The 22,150-nt window shown below is 52.0% G+C and overlaps 1 protein-coding gene and 1 long non-coding RNA gene across 7 annotated transcripts in view; one reads left to right on the forward strand and one right to left on the reverse strand.

Annotated features, from left to right (window-relative positions):
* Positions 1-215: 215 nt before the first annotated feature.
* Positions 216-9,934, reverse strand: LOC118663556. Its single transcript, XR_004970078.1, has 2 exons — positions 9,367-9,934; positions 216-650 (listed from the first exon to the last, which is right to left on the reverse strand). It is a non-coding gene; the product is annotated as an uncharacterized LOC118663556 (long non-coding RNA).
* A 289-nt stretch (positions 9,935-10,223) lies between these two features.
* KLF15 (Kruppel like factor 15) overlaps positions 10,224-22,150 on the forward strand; it is a 38,833-nt gene continuing 26,906 nt past the window's right edge. The window contains exons 1-2 of one of the 6 annotated variants that reach the window (XM_036321843.1): positions 10,224-10,434; positions 14,871-15,971. In XM_036321843.1, the coding sequence (XP_036177736.1) occupies positions 14,896-15,971 (1,076 nt within the window). In that variant the 5' untranslated portion in view covers positions 10,224-10,434; positions 14,871-14,895. The other 5 variants (XM_036321847.1, XM_036321844.1, XM_036321848.1 and 2 more) reach the window with 5 other exon arrangements.

Raw genomic sequence — 22,150 nt, forward strand, 5'->3', positions numbered from 1 at the left:
GGAGCTTACATTCTATTGGATGAGAAAAAAAGCAAATAAAATAAAATGTAAAATATATAATACATTAGCAGGAAATAAGCAAAAAAAAGGGGGGGGGGAGTTAAACAGGACAGGGAAATAGGAAATAGAGTGTTAACATTTCTATTGGGGGTTTAAAGCAGGGCCCCCTGAGAAGGTAATGTCCACCGTGAAATAAAATGCGACTAGGTATTCCATCACATAAACGATTTATTCAGGAAAAAGAAGGAATTGCAGTCTGGTACATGCAGACATGATGAGCCACATGTACAAAGAGGGAGGAAGTACTTTATAGAGGGGAAGAGGGAGTTTAGGGGCTGTTACAACCATAGAGCTCTTTTGTAAAGGCAGAGTTCTTCCCACAGGGCTCTCACAATTACATAGGTGTGATAGCTCTTCTCACAGCCCCTCCTGATTTCTGTCCAGGTTAAGCTCTCTCGTATGATTTTCTCCTTTTTGATCAAAACCTTTCTCTGGAAGTAGCGCTGATCAATAGCCAGGTTTTCCGATTTTAGCAGCCTTTTGTCCCTCCACGTCCAGAAGGATTTCTGGGTGTCGTGTCTCACGTCGGAGGGACGGTGCAGGAATAGAAAACATCTCGTATTCAGGGATAATGTGCAACAGGTGAAGAGCTTAATAACAAGAAGAATACAACACAAAATTTAAAACAACATGATAAACAGTCTAAATGGTGATTCTAAATTAGGAGTCCCAACCTGTAGGTGGTGAAATGAAGGTCATTGTTGTCTTGGACAGATCAAAGTTCTTAACATCAGATACAGTAACAGAAAGTTTCCCCTTTCACATTAGCTGGGAAAATGTAAACAAGGATATTTCCCTTCTTGAAAGAGAGAGAAATAAAATCATAAAACAACAGTAAGGAAAAGATTTGCACAGACCTGGTATAGTCGTTTTGGGAAAGCTGTCTCCTTCAGAGACCATCTGCTTCAATTTTTGACAGCTTTAACTTCAGGTCACAAGTCTGTGCTCAGTTCCAATGAGGTTTTTGTCCTTCTTTCCTTCCTTCCTTCCTTCCTTCCTTCCTTCCTTCCTTCCTTCCTTCCTGCCTTCCTTCCTTCCTATTTTTGTTAATCCTCACTTGAGGATATTTTTCCCATTGCTTTTTAGAGAGAGTGGAAGAGAGGAATGGAGGGAGAGGGAGGAAGGGAAGGGGGAGAGAGAGAGAGACATTTATTGGTTGCCTCTCCCCTGCATGTACCTCAACCAGGGTCAAGATTGAACCTGCAACCCAGCCCTTGATCTGGAATCAAACCGGTGACCCTTCAGTATGTGAGCCGACTCTCCAATCACTGAGCCACATGACAAGGGAGGTGCCTTTTTTAAATGCAACACATGTATCCATGAGTTTATTCCCTGGAGTTTAGCAGCACAGGGAGTAGTCAGCAAAACTGGAGGGAATCCTATATAATAAAAGGCTAATATGAAAAATGGCTGAATAGTGGAACGACCGGTTGCTATGATGTGCACTGACCACCAGGGGGCAGACGCTTAATGCAGGAGCTGCCCCCTGGTGGTCAGTGTGCTCCCACAGGGGTCGCTCAGCCAGAAACCAGGCTCATGGCTGGCGAGTGCAGCGGCGGTGGCGGGAGCCTCTTAGCCAACTTAGGCTAAGTCATCAGTTGGACATCCCCCGAGGGGTCCCGGACTATGAGAGGGCACAGGTCCGGCTGAGGGACTCCCCCCACCCCCCTACTCATGAATTTCATGTGCTGGGCCTCTAGTTATTATATTTTGGTGTGTCTTCCACTCAAAAGAGGTGGATCTGAGATTTAGAAGGACCAATGGCAATGCTTTTGGCCATGGTATTTGAATGGTCTCTATGCATTTTGCCAATTGAATCTTAGTAATGCAGTTAGTGCCTTTAACTAAACCTGAGAATTGAGGGTCATAAGTGCCGTGAAAATGTTGTAACATTTGGTGAAAATGTTGTAACATTTGGTTACGACAGTTTTGACAGGTCTGGCCAAACATCACAGACTTGTCAAAACTGATCAGTAAAGGGGGTTCCTCCATTGCTGTGGAGTTCCAGAGGGGCTAACCGGACTTTAGCTTCAGTCCAGTGAGAGACATACAGGTCATTACTAAGACATATTAATTTCCTGAGACAGGGGAAGCTGTGTGAAATCTATTTGTCAAACCTTGAGTAGCCCATTAGGCAATTTGAAATGTCTGAGAGACATGCAAATAGACTTCCCTGGGTTGTACTTTGTTCAAGTGGGACAAGTGAGGTAGGTGCTTTTTATGGTCTTATTAACATTTCCCCACCAAAATTGATTCATGAATGCTATCATTTTGTCAGTGGTTTAATGCCTGTACAATAGTTAGGTGTGGACACTTTAGTCTCAGGTAGGACTGGACTGTTATTTGGTCTTTCTCTGTTTATCAAACCAACAATTGTTGGATTTCCAATTGTGCTTTTCTTTTTCTGAAGCCAACTGCTGGGCTGCTTTGATTAGTTTTTCTAAGTCAGGGGAGGGGAAAGTCCGGCTCTCGGGCCACTTAAGGCCCTCGAAATCATTTGGTTTGACCCTGCCAAGGCATTAGGGGTGAATTAATTAAATGTTTGAACAAATATACAGGCTAATTTTTAAGTTGATAGTTTTGTATGGCCCGAGAATGATGCTATAAATATCCAAATGGACCTTGGCAGTAAAAGGTTCCAAACCCCTGTTCTAAGTTATCAGCTGGAAATATCCCCTTGGACCATGACAGAGGCTTGACTGCTGCTGGTCCCTTTAAGGGCAGCGTTCCTTGCAGGAATGCCATCACAGCGATGTTCTTTCTCTTCCAGAGAGTCAGGATTAGAATGCCCTGGGGTCTTAGGAATAGCTAAAGCAGCAGGTACAAGCATAGCATGCAGTCATTCTTGAATGTACAGGGCACTCCATTTTATTTCCACTGGATGTAAGAAAGCCATGTTGTTTCCATAACATTCCAAAGTCATGAGCTATTGCGAAGGCATATCTACTGTCATTATAAGTGATGGTCGTTTTGTCCTTGGCTAAATACAAGCCCGACTGAGAGCATATAATTCAGCCTGCTGGGTTGAAGGAGTCCAAGATAAAGATGCTGCCGTGATGACTTCAAAAGGGGTTACAACAGCATAACCAACATAGTACCTTCTATGTCATGTTTAAAATATGAGCCATCTGTAACCAGCTTTACCCAGAGGAGTCTCCTGCAGATCATCACAAGGTCAGGAGGTGATCCATCCGTATGCAAGCAGCATGAGGGGCTTTGTCAGTATCACAGGGGGAAAGAGTAGCTAGAATAAGGTTATTAAACATGAAAGAGTGATGTGAGGAGCACTTTACAGAAGGACTTTATAGAAAGCCAGGCAACTAACTGCAGACCCTGGTGTGGTGAGAATTCAGGAGGGCTTCTACTGCATGAGGCACAATGATGGTTAAAGGGGATCCTACAATTTCCTTTATGTCCTCAACCAAAAGGACAGTGGTAGTAATGGCTCTATGGCAAGGGCTGCATCCCCATGCCACAGGGTCCAGCTGCTGACTGGAATACCCTAAGGGCCTATGGTGGTCCTCATGTCTTTGGGTGAGTAACCGAAGGGCAACCCTTTATATATATCAGTGGTTTGCAATAGTTAGGTGTGGACACTTTTCTCTCTCTCTCTCTCTCTCTCTCTCTCTCTCTCTCTCTCTCTCTCTCTCTTTAACAATTGATATACCCCAAAACAGGTGAGTTTATTAAACTCTCCTTTAAGACTTTAAAAGTTATGTTGTCCTGTTCTTCCCATATAATTGGGTCAGGACTATAATTCTTTAGTAAAACATTATAGAGGTTTTTCTTTGTTTTGTTTTTTTTTTTGTTTTCTGTTTTTATCAGAGAGAGATTTGGGACCCAATTTTGGCAATAGGCAATTAGCCCAACAAAGCCTTGGAGTTGACACTTAGTTTTAGGCCTTGGGAAACTTAGGACACCATGATGCCTATCTGGACCCAGTTGCAGTCCTTGCTCCAATATCAGATGTCCCAAATACTAAACCTGAATTTACACAAACTGCAATTTTTTTTTTAGAGATTTTATGCCCCTTGAAAGCCAAAAGTTCTAACAGGTGGAGGCTGTCTCCTGTGAGGAGAACTTGGAGGAAGAGCGAAGAAGCAAGGTGTCCACATATTGCAACAAAGTAGAACCATTAGGGAAAATTATATCATCCAAAACAACCTTCAGAACTTGTGAGAAATAAGAAGGGCTTTCAGTAAAGCCCCAGGGCATTACTGTCCAAGTGAATTGTTTCCTTCCCAAGTGAAGGCAAAAAGGTATCGGCCAGCTTCATCAACTGGAATGTTAAAGAATGCACTGCGCAAACCAGTTACAGTAAAGAAGTTGCTTCCCGTTGGATGGATGTGACGAGTTTATGAGGGTTAGGAACAATAGGGTTTTGAGGGGTAACAATGTGGTTTATTGCTGGGAAACAAACCTTCACCTTCCTCCCTTTGCTTTCTCACAGGTAAAATGAGACTGTGACAGGGACTGAGTTAATCTATTATGGGCTTTATACCTTGAAGAGCCTTTTTACTCATGGTGTATAGATCAATTCTGGGAAAGGGTTTTGAAGAATATATTTGAATATTGATAGGAGGTGGTGGTGCACTGTGGATCTTGCCAATATCACTTGAAGATTTTGTCCATAAAGAGGATAGCAGTTTGACTCGGTAAAGATAATTGATCAGTGCTCCCAGATTCAGCTATAGCGTCACCAGAGATTAAACAAATAAAAGATGCTGAAAGATTATTTAGTTCACCTGAGTGGTTATTTTAACAGCCACTGTCAAATTCTAAAATTATTTCCTCCTTTTGGGAGAAAGAAACTCAGGGGTGATACTTCTCTAAGAAGTCTTGGCCTAATAAATGAATAGGGCAGAAGAACTAAGGAGAAGGAGTGAGTATCTTTCAAAGGGCCTAGGAAAAGAGGGATAGGGTCAGAGATAGAACCTGTTCAAGTGTACTTGAAATCCCTGCCACGGGAACTGTTTTAGTACTCCAAGGCAGAGGTTGGTGTCAGAAGGACAGAGACAGATTCATTACCAATTTGAGGAAAAGCTTCTCCAAACTGATTAAGAGGCAGGGCTGGGGAAAGTCCCTGCTGTCCCATGGAGCCCCATCATTGGGGATTAAGAGACCTTGGGAAGGCTGATGAGAAGGCTGAGGATACCTGAAGTGCTGAAATTTGCCACCATCCCTTTCCCAGTCTCCTCACTTTTTGCAATGACAGCAGAAGCTAGGAAACTTTTGGTTTTATATAGGGGCCTTCATATGCCAGGTCTAAAAATTAGACAGCATGCCAATCTTACTTTTAGATAGCTCTTATAGAGTACGAGCAATCTGATTGCCCAAATTAACAAAAATCTTGGTGGACATGGTTTCCTACGTCATCCTGATCCTTTTAGCCAAAAGAGAAAGGTATTGGTTCAGCCTCTTAATAAACAAAGACTTGCCAAAGATTACTCAAGTGGAATCAACATCTGAAGGAAGACCAGAATTTTCCTTATAAATGACCTAAAGTCAATTATAATAGTCATCAACAGATTTGATAGACTTTTGTGAGCAAGTCTGAATCCTGCTCCAGCCAACAGACTTTTAAAAAGCTACTGTTATTGCTCAGTGAAGTTCTTAAGGAAGTCTTGTAGCTTCTTTCCAAAAATCAGAGGTTTGTTTTTCTAAATCCCTCCCAGGATGTTCCCATTGGGCAATTCCCATCCAATGTTGAGGTGGCCTTCACCAACTAGCATATGGATTAGCTGCTATACATCAGAAAACCCAGGATGATAGGCCTGAATAACTGTGTCAAACTCCTCAGCAAATCTGTGAGGATCCTGCTACCTTAGGGGATTCTTTAACCATGGCTTATAACTCAGCTTTAGTCCAGGGACATGAGGTGTATTAGGATCCTCAGAGAGCTTAACTTTAAAGGGACAGATACTGATATGTTTAGAGGGGGAGGGAGAGAAAGTTCAGAAGAAGATGGCACCAGAGGCAAGGCAAGGAAGCCAGATAGTGGAAAGCCAGATGGCTTCCGAGGTGAAGCATGAAAAAAATGAGTTGAGGGGAAGGGCAAGACAGCACTGGAAGTGAAGATCATGAGGCTTCAGAAACCATCCTTTCTCTCTTTAAAAGTTCAGTAGCCCCAGTTAATTCTAAAAGTTTACTTTGTAAAGAGGCAACTTCAGATTCGTGGTTCCATTGGGAAGCCTCAAAATACCACTGGAAATAGGCATTCCATTCATCTTAGCTAGTTTTAGTGATAATATTATCCAATAGGGTTTTAAGAAAAGTGAGTTCGGGAATTTCAAAGATTCCCTATGGTGCCCATTGATATTCTGAATTACTTTCGGTCAGATCTGCTTATTTAGTTAACTATGAAGAGTGACCATGGCTTTTAAACATGATTTCAACAGGCGTTTCTAGAGACGGAACAGTCTTGAAATATTTAGATAATGGAGATCCCATTTTTTCAGAGACTTTTCTCTAGCGCAAGGGCCCCAAACAGCCCGAATAGCTCCAGCAAGCTGCAGGTCATATACCGGCCAGTCTCACTGTGGAACACCCTTTGATCAGGGGGTTGGGGGGAGAGGTCAAGCCAAAGGTAAAAAGCCAGTTGTAGGAGAACAGCCTGATCTCAAGAGATCCGAGTCAAAGACTGATGAGACACAGCTTGCGTTGGGAGCAGTCTGGTTCCAGACAGAACCAGATCAGAGCCGAGCCTCAGTTTCTGGGGAAACAACCCCGATCCAGATGGAATCTGTCAGAAAGCAAGTGCAGTCCCGAGAAGCAGCCTGGTACTTCTGGGGAGTCGGGCCAAAGTGTCAACCGAGCTCACAAATGAACAAACAAACAAGGATGGCCCTTTAAGAACAGCAACAAAAACCCTCTAAAGAGTTTCTGAACAAAGTCCAGAGCTTCAGAACACAAAATCAGACGCTGGGTTCCAGACCAAGCCCAAGCCTCCAGGCCAGAGAGCAGCGAGCCCCATGGCTCTGTGGGGAACAAGCTCCTGGCTGCTTACCTGCTCTGAAGCTGTCCCGGTTACTGCTCTGTAATCCCTATGGGCCCCCCGAAAAGGTTGACCATGAAACAAAAGTTGACTAGGTACTCTGTCACCAAAAGGATTTATTCAGGAACAAGAGAAGATTGCAATCTGGGACATGCAGACGTGATGAGCCAGACGTACAAAGATGGAGGAAGTACTTTGTGAGGGGGAACCGGGAGTTCAGGGAAGGGGCTGTTAGAACCATAGAGCTCTGTTGTAAACGTGGAGTTCTTCCTGTAGGGCTCTCATAATGACATAGGTGTGAGAGCAATCCGCACAGCCCCTCCTGATTTCTGCCAGGTTAAGGTCGTTGTCATAAATTTTAACAGTTAATTTAACATTTAATAAAACCCCGAAGGAGGTGATGGAGCCACATAATTTCTGGGGAAGAGATTATACAGGCAAGAGGAACAACAAGTGCGAAGACCCTGAGGTGGGGTTGTGCCCGGTATGTTTGAGAAATCACATGGTGGCCAGTGTGACTGAAGTGATGTGAGCAAAGGTCAGAGGTGCATTAGGGCCAGATCCTGTAGGGCACTGCAGGCATTGCAGGCGAGAGCCACTGAAATGTTCCGAGTCAAGAAGGGACATGGCCCTAGCCGGTTTGGCTCAGTGGATAGAGCATCGGCCTGCAGACTCAAGGGTCCCAGGTTTGATTCCGGTCAAGGGCATGTACCTTGGTTGCAGGCACATCCCCAGTGGGGAGTGTGCGGGAGGCAGCTGATCGATGTTTCTCTCTCATCGATGTTTCTAACTCTTTATCCCTCTCCCTTCCTCTCTGTAAAAAATCAATAAAAATATATTAAAAAAAAAAAAAAAAAAAGAAGGGACATGGCCTGACTCAGGTTGCAGCAGGAGCAACTTGGCTGTTTTTCAGTTTCCCCCCCAGTTTTATTGAGATATAATTGACATACATCACTGTGTAAGTTTAAGGTATATAATATAATGGTTTGACTCATGTATATTATGAAATGATTACCACAATAAGTTTAGTTGGCACCCATCATCTCATATAGATACAATAAAAAGAAAAATATTTTTTCCCTTGTAATAAAAACTCTTAGAATTGAACAACGCTCCCATATACCATACAGCAGTGTTAGCTGTAGTCATCCTGTTGCATATTACATCCCTAGTACTTATATATCTTATAACTGGAAGTGTGTGCCTTTTTTGTTGTTGTTAATCCTCGCCCAAAGATATTTTATTCCATTGATTTTTTTTTAGAGAGAGAGTGGAAAGGAGGGAGGGAAGCAGAGGAGAAAGAGAGAGAGAGAAACATTGATGTGAGAGAGACACATTGAGTGGTTGCCTCCCACATGTGCCCCAAGCAGGTCGGGATCAAACCTGCAACCCAGGTATGTGCACTTGACCGGGAATTGAACACCCAGCCCTTCAGTGCCAGACAGGGCAGAAGTTTGTACCTTTTGACCAATTTCCTCTAACGCCCCTCCATCCACCCCCCACTTCCTATCTATTCTTAGCCACAAGTCTTATCTATTTTTTCAATGAGTTTGTTTGTTACTGTTGTTTTAGATTCCACATATAAGGGGGATCATTCAGTATTTCTTTTTCTCTGATCCCCTGTTTCTGATCAGCCATGTGCCTAAGCCTCCTTGTATGCTGAAGCTGCTATGGATGTGTCTTTGTTTCCAAGTTCTTTTGACATGTTGGGGTGGTTTTCACTCAGGGGACGGGGAACACTGGGCTGAAGTGTGTGAGGCGTGAAGGATGGACAGTATGCAGGGCAGATGGAGAAGTGCCGTGGATGTGCCAGGCTCCCACCTTCACAGAGACAAGTCAGTGAGTTACTGAACCCTCCAGACTGCCGTCTCTTCTTGTATAAAAACTGGTGAATTCTACCTATTCTGCCGATGCTGGCCAGGGCTGCCATAATGTTTCAGACAGTGCATAGCATCTCATCACCATCCTCATCCTCAACATGAATCTCCTCTAAACCTGGGCCAAGCCTGGGTTTGGCTCCTGGGTTTTACCAACAGGAGCTACTGGCACTGACAGGTGCACAGGGAGGGCTCCAGGGTCCGGGGGGCCAGCATGGGCATGAACTTAGGAGCCAAGGCCCACATCATTGCAGAGTCCCAGCAATGAGTTTCTGAGTCCCAGCTCTAGCAGTGTCCTCCCGGAGGAGCAGGGGACAGCTCCCCACCTCCCAGGTCCAGGCCGGAAGGGGAAAGGATGTGAGCTCTCTGCCCACGTGTCCCCGGTTGTGGTTGTCTGGAAGATGCCCTCTCTGCCTCCCCCTCTCCTCTCCTTACCAGCTGTGTGACCGGGGAGGGTCTGGTGGCCTCTCAGAGTCCTGTCTTCGTCTGTAAAAGGCTTGGCTGAGGACCCAACAGCAGTGTGGGTTAAAGGCAACCTCAGCTCATGCGTTTCTCTGGGGCAAATCACTCGGAGCCTCCCGCTTCCTATCCCGGGATGGAAGGCGAAAGCGTCCCGGGATGGCCGCGGACTACAGAAGACTGCGAAGCACTGCCCGGTGTTCAGGGAAGGGCCCAGAGCAGGGTGTCCCTGACTCCAGGCAGGGGTCAGCAGGCCTCCTCAAACTTCTGAGACCGCCCAGGCGGCAGCACAGCCCCCGCGCACCTTCCCGGGGCAACTGCGATTCCTCCGCGGAAAGACCTTACCGTAATTCTCCAACGACACGTTCCCCTAGGCAAGCGCCCTGCTTTACCCGGCGCTCAGCCGCAAGACACAGCGGCCCGGCCAGGGCTGCAGGTGCGAGTGGGCTGTCCCGGACAGGGCTGTGCCCCAGGGTGTCCCCCGGCGCCCACCCCCCGCGCCTACAGCACTGCGATCTCAGGGTTTCGCAGGTCCCGAGGCCCGTCTCACCTGCCCACCTGGGAACCCAGCGTTAGCAGCTGCCCCCCGCGGACTCTGCGAGTCCACGGCCGGGACCGGGCGCCAGGGGCCGGGCAGCTGGCTGGGAAGCGCGCGGAGCCGGCGGCTCTGCAACAAGGAGCGCGCGCGGGCGGTGCTCAGCCCCTGGCAGCCCGGGTGGGGCTGGAGGCGGGGGGCGGGGCCGGAGGCGGGGGGCGGGGCCAGGGCGGGCGCGTGACGCGCGGCGCCGGCCAATGGGGCGCGCGCCCGAGGCCGAGCCTCCTGCGAGCCTTCGCTGCGCCCGCGGCGTCACGTGAGCCGCGGGGAGTGAGCGCCCAGCGAGCCGCGGCGGCCGCAGCGACTCGCGGGCCGGCGGGCAAGTGAGCGAGAGCGGCTCGGCCCGCGGCCGCCGTAGGACCAGGAGGCAGCCCGCTGCCCTCAGCCCAGCCCGCTGGGCCTCAGGACCGCCGGGGCCTGGCCGCCGGCCGGGCGCGAGCCAAATTCAGGTGGGAGAGGCGCGGCGAGGCCGGACGGCCGCGGGAACGCGGCCCGGGGCGCTCCGGGGGCTGGCGGGGACGCGGGGGCTGGGGTGGCCCTGGACCCCTTCGGAGCGAGTGGCCCGGCGCCCGCGCCTTTGTCCCAGGCTCCGCGAGAGCGTCCGAGGAAATGTCCGGGGAGCGGCAGCTCCTCCGCGCGGGCCGTGCGGGTCGGACCAGCCGGTGGGAGAGGGAACCCTGTTGCCGCGGGCACTTTCCCGGCGCCGGTCCGCACCGCCGCTTCGGCGCCGGGCCGCTCGCCTCTGCTCGCGCCAGGCCGGCCTGCCCTTCCATATGGCGGGCACCCGGCGGGGCCTGGCGAGCGGACCCGGGAGGCGGACGTACCGGCCCGCCCGGCCGGGAGGCGGGGGACGGAGGGCCTGGCTGGAGGGGTTACTGCCGGTCAGCGGCCGCGGCCTGCTCGGGAGGGGGCGCGGGCCGCGGGGAGGCGCTCGGCGGGCCGCACTCCGGACCTCCGCCGAGGGGCCGGCGGGCTCCCAGCCCTTCCTTTCCCACGCACGTTTACACACACACACACACACACACGCGCGCGCGCGCGCGCGCGGGCACGTCGCGGACACACTCCCGCATGCCACACCGGCCGCCGCTCCGCGCCCGCACACGCACGGTCACACGACACGCACCGCTCGCAGGGCGCTCACTCCCACTCCCCCAGCCTCCTGGCCGTGGGACTGAACGTTAGCCGGCGATGGTGGCCGCGGACCTGCGGGGGCGGGGGCGGAGAGGAGGCCCTCCCCGCCCTCCCTGGCGGTCCGGTTCCCTCTTTGCTCCCCACCGTGGTTCCCTGTGGAACCCCTCCTGACCCGTGCCGCTACCCCTTCCCCCCCTCCCCGCCCCCCGCCCCACTCCCGGGCAAAGAGGGGCTTTCTCGCCCAATCCCAGCAATGGGGGGATGACAACATGACCGACTGTCTGAACCCCTCAGACCATGACCCCCCTCTAAGGACGGGTGGCTTGTGGGGCTCTCCGGTCCCCCTACAGGTGCGAGGACGCCCGGGCGGGCTCGGGGACTTGTGGGCCTGAGGGCTGAGCGGGTAGCCCAGACTCTTATTTTGAAGGGCGGCCTCGTCCGCCACCCCCTTGATTTGCACGCTGACCCAATGGCAAGCCCTTGGCCGGCGCTGGGCTTGTTATCAATTACATGTTGTTCCTGCTGCCGCTGTGTCCCCGGGAGGATAAACAGCAGGCCTGGCGCGCCGAAGGGGGTAGGGGGGGCAGGGGGTGAGGGGCGGAGTCCGGTGGACTGCTGGGGCCGGTGCCCGGAACAGTGCGTCCCCTCCCCGCGTGAAGCCTGTGCCCCTGGCCGTGCCACGTGCTGCTGTGTTTTAGGGGCCTGAGCCGGCGCAGCCTGGCGTGCCCTTTTTCAGATGCCCTCTCCTCGGCAGTTCCAGAGCCCCTTCCAGGCTCCGAGTGCCTCGGCGGCCAGCCCGGGCGCTCGGCCCTGCATTGCTGCAGGGCTGCTTGACCCTGGGATTCTACCACCGGTCTCCTTCTACCCTCCTGGCCCGCCCCCCTTCCTTCCCGGCTCCCTGTCAGCAGCGGCCTTTCAGGTACTCAGTCAGCAAAGCTTGCCGGCCCTGTTTTACACTGGAATACAGAGGTGGACTGAATGAACAGGCAGAACAGCTTCTATTCTGGTGGGGAGGTGGACAGAAAATAAAGGACACAGACACATAACTAAGATCGTTTCTGGCCTTGGCAACTGCTAGGAAGACTATAACGTGGGATGATGTACTAGAAAATGGTTAGGGGAGGCCCCCACCCGAGTGGCTTCTTAGCTGAGATTGAAATAAGTTACTCCTATTTGGGGTACTGGGGAAAGAGGGGTTCTCAGAGAGGGGGCAGCCAGAATAGTGGCCCGAGGGCCATGAAGTTGGTGGGCTTGGTGCACAGCTAGAGTGGAGCAGGTGGAGGTGAGAGATGGGCGAGTGCTGGGAGAGGCTGGGTCGTGTTTCCTTGGGAAACTATTGGAGGTTTCCTCCCACCCTATCCTACTGTACTTACTTATTTCTCTCTTTTTATATAATTTTATCTGTGACTATCTCAGTTTATATCTAGAAAAGGAAGGCCTCCTTGAATAAGAATCACAGTACCATCATCACACTTAAAAATATCAAGTGTAATTCCTTGATATTATGGAATATTCAGTTGGTGGTTACAATTTAGAGGAGAGCTTAAGTGGGCAGGAACATGGTCTGATCTGCTTCCCACCAGTCGTGGCCTCTTCCCGGGTTCCAGGAAGGCTGGAGTCCTTAACATCACAGCAGAAGGACAGAAAGACCATACGTTCCCCCATTTGGAGGCTAATCTTAATGGCTGGTACTGACCATCCCCTGTGTTGATGCCAGCCCTATAGTAAGTGCTCAGCATATGGTAGATAGCTCATTGGACTCTTAAAGCAAGAGAACTAGGCACTGTTGGCAGCATCCCCACCCAGTAGACCAAGACAGGCACAGAGACGTTGTGCCACCTGCCCAAGATCATCCGCCCAGCTGACATATTGCACAGGTAGGATCATAGCCCCCTGTTCAGAGGGTGGGGGGTGACAGGGGTTAGGGAGGTATAGGGCCAAGTGTGAGTTCTGCCCAGCCTCATTGCCCTTTATATTATCTGGCATTTCTATTCCTTAAGGCACCTGATTTGGTTAATAGTGTGTATTTTAAAATACCCAATTTTAAGTCCTTAGCTGAGTATTTTGACCAAAAACCAAATGTCCTGGTGAAACTTCCCAGAAGTACAGACTTGCCAAGGGCCTCCACCTTGCCTTGTTTCCTGGAGCTCTGAAGCTTCCCAGATCAGTTTGGAACCGAGGTCAAAGGTCCTGAGGTTATTGGGAGGTTATGAAACATGGGGAAACTGAGATCTGGGGAGAGCCAGGACTTGCCCAAGGTCACAGTTGGTGATGACCAGCCTTGGGAGCTCTCTGCCCAGGGCTGGGCCTTTTGACTGTTGGGCAGTGCTGGGTGACAGGCCCAGTTGTGGTCCTGGAGACAGAGCATGGGGGTGGGTGCAGAGGTGATGTCAGGCAGCAGAGAATAGCTGGCTTTAGGTGCAGAATATCCCCAACCTCAATAAACATCCACTCATGATCACTGTGGGGACAAAGGTCCACAGAGGTGGCTCCATCACAGCCTGACACTGTTGACTCTCCTTGGACACTAGACCTAGCAAGGCCTTTAGAGGACACAGCTTTCCCCTCTCCTCTCTGTTGACATTCTCTGAGCTCCTCCTGGGCACCAGCTGCCACACTGGGAACTGGGGACACAGCGGACACCCTACAGCCCAGCCTGCTGTCATGGAGAGCATGGTCTAGTTGGGAGACAGGATTTGGCTGGGTCTTCCCGAGGTTGTGAGTGCTCCATGGGTGCAGGCCAAGGGGGTCTTCTCTACAGGCCTACTAGGTGGTTGTGAAGTCACATGAGGTAAGATCTGGGTCCACCTTTGCTCCTGTGAGTTCTCCCAGTGGGCAGGGCCTTGTCCTCCCAGGGACAGAACCTCAGTAAAATGTCTGTTTTTTTTTTCAGACCTGTCCCTCCTCTCTCCTTTCACAGAGGAGGCAGCCAAGCTCAGAGGGGTTTGAGAGCTCTGGAGGGTGGTGAGCTGCCCGCTTCAGATGGGGAAACAGGGCCTGTGAGGGCAAGCACAATGGGTCTTTAATTTTTAGCCACAAACCAGACTTGCCTAATTAAAATATAGACTGTCCAGTTAAGTTTTAATTTCAGATATAGTAATTTTTTAATATAAGCAAGTCCCATCTAATATTTGGGACATACTTACATTACAAATTAAAAGTTGTTCATTTTTTAAACTCTGAAATTCAAATTTAACTGGGTAGCCTGTATTTTTATTTGCTCAATCTGGCAACCCTACCCAAGCCCCAACAACACAAGGGTCAAAGGGCAAATGGCCATTCTTCTTCCCCACTCTAGTGAGTCAACAGGAATGAAGCTGAGGTCAGATGTCCTCAGAAATGCAGCAACTCTGAATAACTGGACAGGGTTCCTGACCTTGGTTGGCTGTTCCAAGGTGCAGAGAGCCTCCTCACATACCTTTCTTGCTCACACACAGTCACAATCATTCACAGACATAGGTGTGTCCTTTTCCAGAATTATTTTTGAAAATCTGTTTGAAAGCAAAAGTGCCCCAGGTTGTGCAATGGGTTTGGGAGAGCACTCTTGCAAACAGGTGGTGCAATTTCAGAAAACATCTTGCAGAGAATTATCCTGGGGTATGGATGGAGGCAGGATCCAGGCATTTGGCAATGGGACACTGTGGGCAGGTGGGGGGAGCGGGGGGGGGGCGGGGGAAGAGTAGGGGGGCACAGGCCCACGAGATGGCAGGTAAGTGTGCTGTCCTGATCGGCCCTCTGTTGTTCCTCTCCACAGCCAGCAGTGGCACGGCCAGGCCAGCATGGTGGACCACTTGCTTCCAGTGGACGAGAATTTCTCGTCACCAAAGTGCCGGGTTGGTTATCTGGGAGACAGGCTGGTAAGTGGGCAGGCATACCACATGCTGCCCTCGCCCCTCTCCGAAGACGACAGTGACGCCTCCAGCCTCTGCTCCTGCGCCAGCCCCGACTCGCAAGCCCTCTGCTCCTGCTACACCAGTGGCCCGGGCGCTGAGGGCCAGGACAACATCTTGGACTTCCTGCTCTCCCAGGCCACGCTGGGCAGTGGTGGCAGCGGCAGCATCGGGGCCAGCAGTGGTCCTGTGACCTGGGAGGCCTGGCGGAGGGCACCGGCACCTGTGAAGGGGGAGCATTTCTGCTTCCCGGAGTTTCCTGTTGGTGACCCCGATGATGTTCCAAGGCCCTTCCAGCCCACTCTGGAGGAGATTGAAGAGTTTCTGGAGGAGAACATGGAGCTGGGGCTCAAGGAGGCCCCAGAGAGCAACAACAAGGACGTGGAGGCCTGTAGTCAGCTCTCAGCTGGGCCACACAGGAGCCACCTCCATCCTGGGTCTGGTGGGAGAGAGCGCTGTGCTCCCCAGCCAGGTGGTGCCAATGCGGGTGACACTCAGGGCCCAGGTGGGGGGTCTGCACCCGATGGCCCCATCCCCTTGCTGCTGCAGATTCAACCTGTGCAGGTGAAGCAGGAATCAGGCACAGAGCCCTCCTCCCCTGGGCAGGCCCCAGAGAGTGTCAAGGTAGCCCAGCTCCTGGTCAACATCCAGGGGCAGACCTTTGCACTCCTGCCCCAGGTGGTGCCCTCCTCGAACTTGAACATGCCCTCCAAGTTCGTGCGCATTGCCCCTGTGCCCATTGCTGCCAAGCCTATTGGGTCAGGACCCCTGGGGCCTGGCCCCACCGGCCTCCTCATGGGCCAGAAGTTCCCCAAGAACCCGGCGGCAGAACTCATCAAAATGCACAAATGTACTTTCCCCGGATGCAGCAAGATGTACACCAAAAGCAGCCACCTCAAAGCCCACCTACGACGGCACACAGGCGAGAAGCCCTTTGCCTGCACCTGGCCGGGCTGTGGCTGGAGGTCAGTATGAGGGGTGACAGGCTGGGTGGTGAGTGCTGCCCCCTTTCTCTGTTCTTTTGGGTGTGCCGCCAAGGCTGATTTCTTCTACATTAGTTAAGACTGATTAGGAAGGGGAGAGGGGTGGACAGGGGGCAGTGCCAGAGCTAGCAACAGCTGCTCAGAGGTTTGCTTGTCCCTGCTGATCACTAAAACCAGAAAAAAATTGGTCTCCAGGTAAGGCTTGCTGGGGCTTGTGCTGAGAGTGAGCGGGCTGAGCCAGGGCAGAAGGGCTCTCATAGCATAACAGGGACGGTTGAGAATGATGGGGCCTGGGCTGTGTGCCAGATGGGGCTTTGACCAGGTGTGCACTGTTCCCTCTGCCTTGCAGCACCCCAAAGGGTAAGTACCACCCTTACTCCCATCTTACTGCTTACTGCAAACTGAGGCTCAGACTGGCTAAGTAACTTGCCCAAGGTCACACAGCTTTGTAAATGGGATTTGAACCCAAGTGGTCATATCAGAGCAGTCACATCCTGAAAATGCTGTTTCCCAACCAAAGGGACCAGTTTCCCTTACAAAAGTCCCTGAGCACATGGGTTGGGCCAGGCCCTTGCTCCCATGGGAGACCTAGAGGTGGTAGAGAAGCTACAAAAGCCAACCACAAGGTAGGACCTAGCTGGGTATGCTGACCGAAAGGTGGAAGGCTCTACTTTTGTGTAGCATGGCGGGGAAACCAATTCTCAAAGGACAGGGCTCTTTCCAGGGTTACCCAGCCCTCAGGCAGCATAGCTCGATGGGACCCCAGTGGATCTCCCTTCCCTGGGCCCCAGGTGCTGGGCCCACCTTCTTTGGGAGAGCATGTCCACCTTTTCCTGAAAAGCAGGCAGCCAGCCAGGAGCTCAGCCAGGAGCTCAGATGCTTAGGGGTGCCACAGCTGGGCTTCCCTCAGTTTAGGATGCCCACGCTGCTGGAATCTCTGGCCTGCCTGGGAGGGTGGCTTGTTCTATTGGCACATTCCTGGGCTTTTCTGATGTGGCTGTTGCTACATGTGTGAGTGTGTGCGAGAGCGATGTGGCATGTCCCATCTGCGTGCAGAACTGGATCTTGCAAGTGGCTGTGTAACTGTGTGCATGTGTGTATGCATCTTGCTTTTTTCATGTGTGCCTCTGCTGCATGACCATGCGTGTACCTAGTCTATGAGTGTGCATCCATGTTGGTATGGCTCACAGGGAGCAGTTTGCAGCTTTTGTTTTTTGACCAGACTTTTGTCTGAGAATTCCTGAGAGTTGGTCTCAGGATGGGAGATGCCACTCCTGGTGTCCTGGCTGGCCCAGGACAGGAGCTGTGACTGGAATGGTTGATGTGATGCTGGCAGCCCCTTGCCATGGGAGTGCAGAGGTGACCAAGGAGGGGACTTGTCCCAAAAAGCACCTTGGGTTATGGAGGCCCTTCCTGAGTGCACGCTCCCTCCACCCCAAGGCCCGAAGGTGCCAATCAGCAGACCCGCAGGGCTTCTTTCTGTGAGAGCCTGTGCTCCAGCCCCACGTGTTGGGTGTCAGTGCTGGTGCTGCATGCCTTTGAGCCTCGTGCCGCACTCTGCCAGGTAGGCCCTGGGGTAACAGGCGCACTTGCAGAGCAGCTGGTGAGGCCTGATGTGGTGGCATGTGTGTCATGTTGGGTCAGGGAGGAGACCATAGACATAGGGCTTTAGAGGCAGGTATTCCACTGCAGAGGGAAAGGTATTGAGATGCCTGGTGGCCTGGTTTAAAGCCTCCAACTCGCTGTGTGCCCTCACAGTGGTCCCCCTTCCCAAGCCTGCTTACTGCCTCTCCTACAAAGGGCCAGGGGTGCTCAGCAGCACCCCTTTCTCATCGGAGGTATTGTCACTCTTAATCCAAGATCAGAGTCTGAGAAGAGAAGGTTCTCTGCTTGACCTTCATGTGGACTTATAGAGACTCCTCTTGGATGCATTCTCTTCTTGGTGGGGTGCAGGGCTGGAGAGAGGTTGGGCATTTGGCTTGGCAGAGCACCAGTCTGACTTTTATGAGGGGCTCATCTTTCTGGGCGCTGTCCTCTGTTGAATGCTGGCAAGTGGCCCTTCCATTTGGGATAGGACTGGGTGGGACCATAGAGAGGAAAGGTATGGTCCTTGGTCAAGGCTGCCCAATTGGTCCACTCCCACAGGAGGAGAGGACCTGTCTTCTAGGCTGTCTCAGAAAGCAGACAGGAACTGCAGCCCAAAGTGCATCTTAGGGAGGCAGATCTCAGCCCCCGACACAGTGGCATTATGAGGTAGTGAGTTCCTTATGGCAGGAGGTATACAAACAAGAGTGGGATTTATGGAGGGAATTCAGCTCTGCCACTGTTTAAGCCTTCGCATTGTACCTCTTGCTCAGGATTCACTCGACAGGGAAAGGCATAGTGGGTATGTGGCATGATGAGGGTATGGATGGGTACGTGGGTACGTGGAGTCGACCCTGGAGCCATCCCTGCCTCCAGCCACTCCTAGGGCTTCAAAGGGCATCCCTAGCTTCTCCCAAGCTCTTCTAGAGTAGGGTCTTGGTGGGGGTCACACATGGCAGAGGCCCTGGGAGCCTGGCACACTGCCTCTCAGGAGGGCTGTTTCTCTGAGAATTTGAGAGTCGAGTTGGCCTTCAGGGATCCTGACACCCTGGGGATGTATACAAGACATGCATGTCCCTTAAATGTGGCCATAGCCTTCATCTGAGTGTCAGAGGTGAAGGGAGCCTTTGTAGCAGTTGGACAGGAGGACAGACCCAGCTTTGTGGCAGCTTGGTCTGGACAGGGCAGGAGAAGTAATGATGATGATGATAAGGTATCATGTTTATTGAGCAGTTACACTCTGCTAGGTACTATTCTAAGGTTCTCAGAGCTGGAATCCCCTCCATGAGTTATACTTGCTTGCATCCCTCCTGCCGTGGGGGACTCATTACCTCATGAGGCTATTCTGGCCTTTATGTGTACTTTGGTTCACTTAAGCACCATCCAAACTTCTCGTTCTGGCCCACAGGCCCACATAATCTGTTTGCCGACCTCACCTTTGTAGGCCACGCTGCCACTTGGACCTCAGCCCTCTCCGTGCCCTCTGTTGCCAACGCTTCTTCCCCAGTGGCAACTGTAGATGGTCTTATAATGGTCTCCGCTTTGTTTTGCACAGGTCACAGGCAGTAACTCACTGAGTCCTTACAATAGCCTTGGAACATTTAGACATCAATATGCATTTTACAGAGGGGGAAATGGAGGCCCAGAAAGCCTGCAGGGACAGAGCTAGTGAGTATGGGTCTGGGTGCACCCCCAGGCAGTGCCTCAGCCCCACCCTGACCTGCAAGCAGTATGGCAGGCATGCCACTCCCACCTGGAGACACCTGCAGTCATGGGCTGGCTTTCCCCTCATCTTTCTCTGCACCTGGGATTATAATGGTTGGGTGTCCTCTCTCCCCCACAAGGCCATCAGCTTTTTCAGGTGGTACACCATGGGTGAGGGAAAAGAGGTAGCAACAGCAGCAATGATAACATTGCATTCAGCACTGCTCTGAATGCACCAAACGCAGTAACTCATGTAATGTTCCAACAAGTCTGTGAGGTATGCCTCAGTATGTTGTCCCATTTTATAGAGAAGGAAATGAGGCACAGAGCATGTTAGTAAGTTCTCCATGGTCCCACAACTGGTAAGTGGCAGAGCCAGGAGTTCACCCTGGGCTGTCTGCCCTCAACCCCCTACCCCCAGACTGAGGACCTCTCTCCAGCCCCCTCTGCAAGCCTCTAGTCCGGTGTGGCCTGCTAGAGTGTTGAGAGGACTTTCACCTGCAGCTGGTCTTTGGAGTGGCACCCCTACACTCTTGCTTGCCTCCCCACATGGGGAGCTCCCCACTCCCAAGGCTGCCTCTCTTCTTCTTGCTGGGCCTGGTGAGCAGATTCCTCTTCCTCCTACCAGGCCTGTTCTGGCCCTGGCACTGTGTCCTGTGCCCCACCCTGTGCACCTTTGTGTGATGAACAGTATCCCTCCCTGCACTCCTCTCCCCCATTGTCACGTGCCCAGGTTACCAACCCCCGCTTCCTTCTGCTTTTGGTCCTGAACCCAGTGTTCCCTGTCCCTTCCCCTCTTGTGACATGGTTCTGGCACCCTTGACAGGGTTAAAATCAGACTTTCCCTATTCCAAGCTAACCATCTGGGAAGTGGCTGCTTGCCTGCCTTCCTAGAAGTTTCCTTGCTTCACTCTCAGACACAGGCCTTCTTTGTTCCCTGCAGTGGAACGTCCTGTTCCAGAATGGCCAAGCAGTTCTGTCCAGAAAGAATCCCTTCCTGCTGCAGCTAATATGAATATTAATAACTTTCACCATCCCTGTGTGGCAGGTACTGTTGTCATCCCCAGAAGACACAGAGGCCCAGAGAAGGGGATTTGCAGGCCTGAGGCCACAGAGCCAAGAGGTGGCAGGGACAGGATTCAAGCCCAGTGGTCTGGCTCTTTTGGCCTGTGTCACTGCTTCCCCTACTCGATGAGGCATTCTCCAGCCCCATCCCTGCAGTCAGCTCGGCCTCCAAGTGTGGCTGGGCAGGTTGTGCACTGCACAACTCTGGGGGGTGCCATTCCCATTGGGATCTTTGAGACTTGACTATACTCATGGCTTTCTGGCTGATGGAAGGGGTGCCTTTGCACAAAGGTGTTGTGTGTGCCAGTGGTGGTGCTGACATTATAAGCTGCTCAGGAAAGTCACCTGGACCTCTGTGCTTCCCTGTCCTGCACCCGGGTAACACAATTCACAGTAACCACCTACACACTCAAAGACTGTACCAGAGGCCAGGCCCTGTGCTAAGCTCCTTGCTGATAAGAGTTCACAATTGCTGGGTGATTGCACTGCTGTCAGGCACTGCTGTAAGCACTTGTCGCCTTTTATAGTCCTCTGAGGCAGATCTATCACATACCTGGCTTCAGGTGGGGAAACAGCCTCAGAGAGCTTGCCAACTTGCCTGGGTTGTTGGTCAGTATGTGCCTACAAAGGCTGCCTCTCCCTCTGTGTGGCCCCCAGGTCTCTCCAGTGCTGCTCTTTGGGACAATGTGAGTAGGGTGTGAGGCAGGGATCTTCTGAGGGTTTAGTTCCCAGGGACAGTACCTCTCAAATCGCAGGACTCTATGGCAGTAGGGAGGGGGCTTGCAGATGGGAACAGCTTCTTCTCAGACCTGGCTTTCCCTTGGTGCCCCCATGATGGCAGGGACCCTGTGGTCTTGTGTCACTGCCTTTGGCCTCCGAGAAAAGTTCCGGAAGGTGGACAAGAATCCCAAGATTTTCATTAGATAAATGAAAAAACAGGCCCAGGATGGTTCTTAAGTTTGCTCAGGACCACATAGGGCTCCCAGTCGGGTGGGGACCTGAGCAGATCCTGCTGTTCCACTGCTGTAGAAACCCCCCTTCAAACCTCTTGTTCTCTTTGAGCTCTTACAGTGTGACATTGTCAATCCCATGGGGCTGATCCTGGCTCCCTGGAAGGTGCAGGCACTCCCAGTGCCTGGTGTCTGGGAAGGCTCTAGCACTGTCAATGGCATTTTCTATAGCTTTCTGCTGCCCCCTACCTTGGGCATGCCCACCTGCTCAGAAGCTGTATGTCCAACTCCAGCTGGGGGCACATGGCCCTGGTCCAGGAGCTCAGGTCCAGGCTCTGACTGCCAGAGCCCATTGATGCTGCTTCCTCCCTGGCACAGGGCTCCAGTGGCACATACCTTCTAGCCAGGCTCTGTGGGTGTAGCCAGGCCCTCGGTGGCCACCAGGGTGGCAGGATATAGCAGGGAGCTGTTTCAAGACCTTTGCTTGGGCCTCGGCTGCTCTGTCTTACCTGTGACCCTGGATCAGGCCCTCATCATTCTGAGCCTCAGTTTCCTCATCTGAAAAATGGGCCAGTTGATCTTCCTTAATTCTGAAAACATGCTGAGAGTATTTCTCTGTATTCACCACAATTGGTGCTCTGGGATGGGGGTGGAAGAAACCTGGTTGTGCTCTAGGGGCAGGGCACCAGGGACAGCCAAGCCAAGCTGAGGTGCTTATCTTCCCTGCCTCTGGGCCCAGCTTCCCATCTGTGCTCAGGCCCTCCTGTTGCCCACCTGAGCATTCCCCAAGACTTGTCCTGCTGGGTCCTCCTGCTCCTTGGCAGGCTGTAGGATCAAGGCTTCCACCCACAGGTCACG

The sequence above is a fragment of the Myotis myotis genome, unplaced genomic scaffold, assembly GCF_014108235.1.
Source record: "Myotis myotis isolate mMyoMyo1 unplaced genomic scaffold, mMyoMyo1.p scaffold_m19_p_9, whole genome shotgun sequence".
NCBI lineage: Eukaryota > Metazoa > Chordata > Mammalia > Chiroptera > Vespertilionidae > Myotis > Myotis myotis.